Source organism: Diadema antillarum, unplaced genomic scaffold (assembly GCF_040938485.1).
Source record: "Diadema antillarum isolate AM-2024a unplaced genomic scaffold, OU_Dant_1.0 seq00001246_RagTag, whole genome shotgun sequence".
Classification (NCBI taxonomy): Eukaryota; Metazoa; Echinodermata; class Echinoidea; order Diadematoida; family Diadematidae; genus Diadema; species Diadema antillarum.
The window spans coordinates 206,733-211,312 of NW_027272033.1; the positions used below are offsets into that span (position 1 = coordinate 206,733).

A 4,580-nucleotide genomic window follows, 5' to 3' on the forward strand; every position below is an offset into this window, starting at 1 on the left:
GGTGAACCCTGTCATTAAAGACAGAAAAAAAAAAGAATACAACGAACTCCTGAAATACTTATGAAGGAAAACTTTTCTGAGGTGTAGCCTCAGACATCAGAAAAATCATTACCCTGAAAAAACACTGTATAATAATGAGAGTGATTCCTTTGCCAAGCATCATCACAGGATTTTTAAAAAAAATAATATCGCTTCTTTGGCATACTATGGCACTGGTCACCAACAGTACATAAGAAATATTTCTGAAAGAAGCACAAATAGCATCCGATCCCAACTTGCTTAACGTCATGCAAGCTGCAATCAATTGAAAGTTGCGTTCAAGTTTTGGACTTGATTGACTATGCAATCAATTGTCACTCTAAGGTTTGAAGCCACAGGCCCCTGGACTGATGTTTCAATGTATTACAGTACTCTTGAAGAACTGCAGTGTGTATAAACTCAATCTTAGTTTGAAGTCACCACATCCTGGTAATCCAAGAATACATATTGGATGATTCAGGTTCTAATGACTACACAACAGAACTGCATATAAGACTTGCCATATGCTTCTGATTTGATGGTCCGAACGTCACACACATGAATAAATATCCCATCTCAACCACCTAGTAAAGGGACATCAAGCACCAATGTGTAGAGTCAGTCATCCCATAGATTTAAAGACTCTAAGAAAGTACACTGTACTTCCATTTGAACAATCCATCAGTCCATCATCTACTGAAGACATGCTGGGTTTTGCATTTCTGTCGATTTTCATAAGAATCAATCTGCACCCAGCCTTTTTGTGTAGCTAGGCTAAAATGTCTCTCTGTCACACACACAAGCAGGTCATTTTTGTCTCTGATTTTCAGTCTTTCAGTCTTGGTGAGAAGAAGAGGAGTCTGCTCGCATCATGTCTCCTCCTGGTGGAGAAACTGAGACGGTTTCTTGGTCTCCTTGTAGAGTTCATACAGCTGTCCAACCTGCGTGTCGTTGAGGTCCTCTAGCTTTGCCTCCGCCATGTGCTCCCCAACCTGTTGAGCTTCACCGTCTGCCGTGACCCCTTGCGTCTGCTGGGCTAGAGTGGTTGCATACATCTGGAATGACAGAACAGCACACATTGGTAACCAATGTGAAAACATCTACAAACACTTTGTTTCTCCAGTCAAATCAATCTAACTGAGATGACCTTGTCATCAAACCATCAGATTTCTAATATAGCTTGTGTAACTGCTGAACACTTTAACAAGAGATGAACTTTAGCAATAACTCTATTGTTGAAGGACTTTATCAATCTTCTAGTTGAAAATAAGAATTATTGTATGGGCCGGATCACATCCGAGAGGAATTTTCCTGAGCGTGTCTCTGAGACACTTCTGGCATTTCATTCCTAATTTGCCACTTTGATATCAAGTTTCAATCATTTTTAATCTATCTTACAAAAGCAGACAAAAGAAATCTTCTCTTGAGGATGTTACATTATCAGACATTCAGAAAGATAATTGTAAATTACTTCTTTATTAAATACTACATACAGAGAAACAGAAAGACAAAATGATGGTATCCTAAGTGGGCAAAAGGTTTTGATTTCTACAAGTGGAGTTCTCTTCAAAAGACTACATGTGAGTGATATCAAATACGGGCCCATTTGCGCAAGAGAAATTTTGAAATGTGAAACAGTATTATATCGACCATGTTAAGAAATTTGAAAGACTAAGACATCAGGACTTAAGAGGGAAATTCCATCATTTTTTATGCCGCTTTGTATGAAAACAGAAAATCAGAGAAGTACATCAGTGACAATTTAGGTGATTCACTAATTTTCTTTTTTTTTTTCTTTAATATTTGGGCACAGACAGAATGTATTTACAGAGAAGGCCATGCAAAAATGTATCACAGTTATCATATACATGTACATTGTACCAAGATCAGGTCTGAAGAAAATTGGGCTCAGGAGAAAAATACGAAAATGGTGACTTTATGTACCGTACTCAAATGGATGGAAAACTGCTCAACATCTACATCACACAGAGTTGTCAATTTGTCTTAATCTCTAAACTTAAATAATTCATAATTTCTGTGTGTGTGTGTGTGTGTGCATGTGTATGATTTTTTTTTCCTCAAAACTTTCACAAATTTACTTCTGAGATTTATCTGCTTTCAGACAAAGAAAAATGATATCCAGTAGCGTGGGAATGCATGGGTGTTCCAGATAAAACGTTGCCCACTGGAGTACACACACAAATCACAAATAGCATCGGTCAGCGAATATGTGCCTCGTGGCGTATGCTATCCGTAATGGTTGACTCCAGTCAAGATTCTACAGCTGTGTGTGTACTTTACTTACTGTACAAGCTGTTATTTCTGCGAATTTTGTGAATCACAATTGGACCACGAATATGATAACACACGAAAACGTCACCATAAGCTAAGGTGATAGTGCGCTTATGAAGGCCTCTGTGTCAATTCACGAAAACAACATCTCATGAAAATGTCTGTGACCTCCTCATTCGCAAAAATATCTGTATGCGAAAATAACAGCGTATACAGTACATAAGGATCAGTGATAAAGCCGTACACATTTTGTTACACAAATTCTCGATTGTATCTGAACCAGGCCAGCCCTCCTACTCCATGAATCCCCAAGTTACAGGGACTTTACATGATATGACTAATTGCATGTTACCTGCCACTCTCGCATAAACCTTGTGACCTCCTCAGGCTTTGCCTCCTTGTGCCTCCTAAACTCCGCCTTCACGTACTGGTCTCCTAGGGCCTTCATTTCGAGCGGCAGGCGGCGATGCAGGAGTAAGATCTGCTTGTAGAGCGCCCTCACAGTTGATCCGTGAGATCCAGCCATGGTGTGATTTAATTCGGTTGAATGTGTATCTGAGAATATAAATGTGTGTATATATATATGAAAGCATGTATTACTACACAGCCTGGCAAAATCTTCTCAATACATGGGCTGATTGACTCAACTCTAAACTTGTCGAGAGTGGTCGAGAGTGGTCAAGAGTGGTCATGAATTTTAAGAGCTCCCCTTTCTTAAATTCATTTTTGCTTAAATTTCCTCTTGAAATTTGAAATGATGGATAGATTGATAGCAATGGAATAGATATTAGTGTGATACAGTACGGTGGTATTTTATTTTACGAATTTTTAGACAATCAATGGGAAACTGCATTTTACATCTTATTTTTTCTTCTTGATATCACCACTGCACTTTAAGATTTGCACCAGTTGCTGTTGGTTTTTGCACACGAACATAATGGAGGCGAGGAGCCTGTTGATACATTCATTTCGAACTATACACACCACTGGCACTGGTGTAACCAGAACCAATGTCTTTCTGTGCAATCCTTATAGGGCCTATAACAGTAACATTAAGAAAGGCCACATTTTTTAGAGGACACAAACAATTCCAGCAAACTATCGCCAAGTTTTCCTCACTAGTGTTTGCTGTAAATTGCTGCAGCATATTATTGACTCAAACCTCATGACGTTGACTCACTAAGCAAAGTGGAACATACTTGCAGAGAAGAAAAAAGAACATGACTAGACTTACAGGAGATGATCTAAGACGATGACTTGCTGTAGTGTAGGCCTACACGCTACGCGTTCCCGTTCCGCGATCTTTACTTGTCTTCGGATGATAATACAACACACCAATACCAATTAGTGGGACTAAACAAAGTATTATCGTAAATTACGACGTTGGAAAACCTCATTTCTACTAACCAGAAAAACTCAATTAGCAAGCAATGTTGCGTTCACTCACCTATACCTGTAACAAAACTCAATGATGATGAAGTAAACGGTGGACCTTACTTAAAAACACATGTAACGGGAAGTTACATAAGCAGTCACATCAGAAAACCGACGAATACAGATCCGCATTAATTTTTACGTAACCTTACAGACTGTACTGTCAGCTGCCGTATGGTGGCGTCATTTTTGTAGACTTCACGCCTTTCTTCTCATAGGCAACCCCAGACTTGTAAGATAGATACAATAGTTGTAACAGCAAAATCATTTCTACATCATATGATAAGCCTTTTGAGAATTGTTTCAGAAAGATCCGACAAGACTAGGTATATCTTCAAACCCATCAGCTGGATTATTAATGCTACTTTCTATTGATCAAATAAGACTAAAATTGCTCGTCAGTTATTGTTCCTACTACTATTCAGCTAATTGCCGCTGTTTTGAGGAGAGTAAGAGGATAAATTGCAATAAAGCATGCAGGCCTTTTTGAAACTTCAATGTAAAATAGTTTCATAGCAGCATCATTCGTATACTAAGACGCGTTGATATAATGTCCCACATTGTTATTGATTATTAGCCAATCCTGTTCAATCTGTGGTTGTTTTGGTTTTATTTGTTTCGTGTATATTTCTTTATGTGGTTGTATGTCGCACATTCCACGTTTATTTTTTCAACTCCCCAAATACTTATTCATTGATCATTATTAACTACTATTTTTTATCCGAAATCTTTACATGCACCAACACTTCTGGGAACTTCATGTAAACATAATCTTGCTATTAGGGATCCGGGCCTCCCCTTGTTAAAGATTTCGAGAAATATTGTTTGGTCACAAA

The 4,580-nt window shown here is 38.4% G+C and overlaps 1 protein-coding gene across 1 annotated transcript; it reads right to left on the reverse strand.

Annotated features, from left to right (window-relative positions):
* Positions 1-535: 535 nt before the first annotated feature.
* LOC139745254 (succinate dehydrogenase assembly factor 3, mitochondrial-like) lies at positions 536-3,857 on the reverse strand. Its single transcript, XM_071655656.1, has 3 exons — positions 3,758-3,857; positions 2,663-2,865; positions 536-1,073 (listed from the first exon to the last, which is right to left on the reverse strand). The coding sequence occupies exons 2-3, from the start codon at positions 2,834-2,836 to the stop codon at positions 888-890; spliced, it is 360 nt and encodes a 119-aa protein (XP_071511757.1). The 5' UTR covers positions 2,837-2,865; positions 3,758-3,857; the 3' UTR covers positions 536-887.
* Between the last annotated feature and the right edge of the window lie 723 nt (positions 3,858-4,580).

Bases quoted from the DNA above. Each gene is read 5' to 3' on its own strand.
- LOC139745254 (XM_071655656.1), bottom strand. From the start codon at position 2,836: ATGGCTGGATCTCACGGATCAACTGTGAGGGCGCTCTACAAGCAGATC. The intron at 1,074-2,662 runs GTAACATGCAAT...CTGTCATTCCAG, and splicing joins GGTTTATGCGAGAGTGGCAG to ATGTATGCAACCACTCTAGC.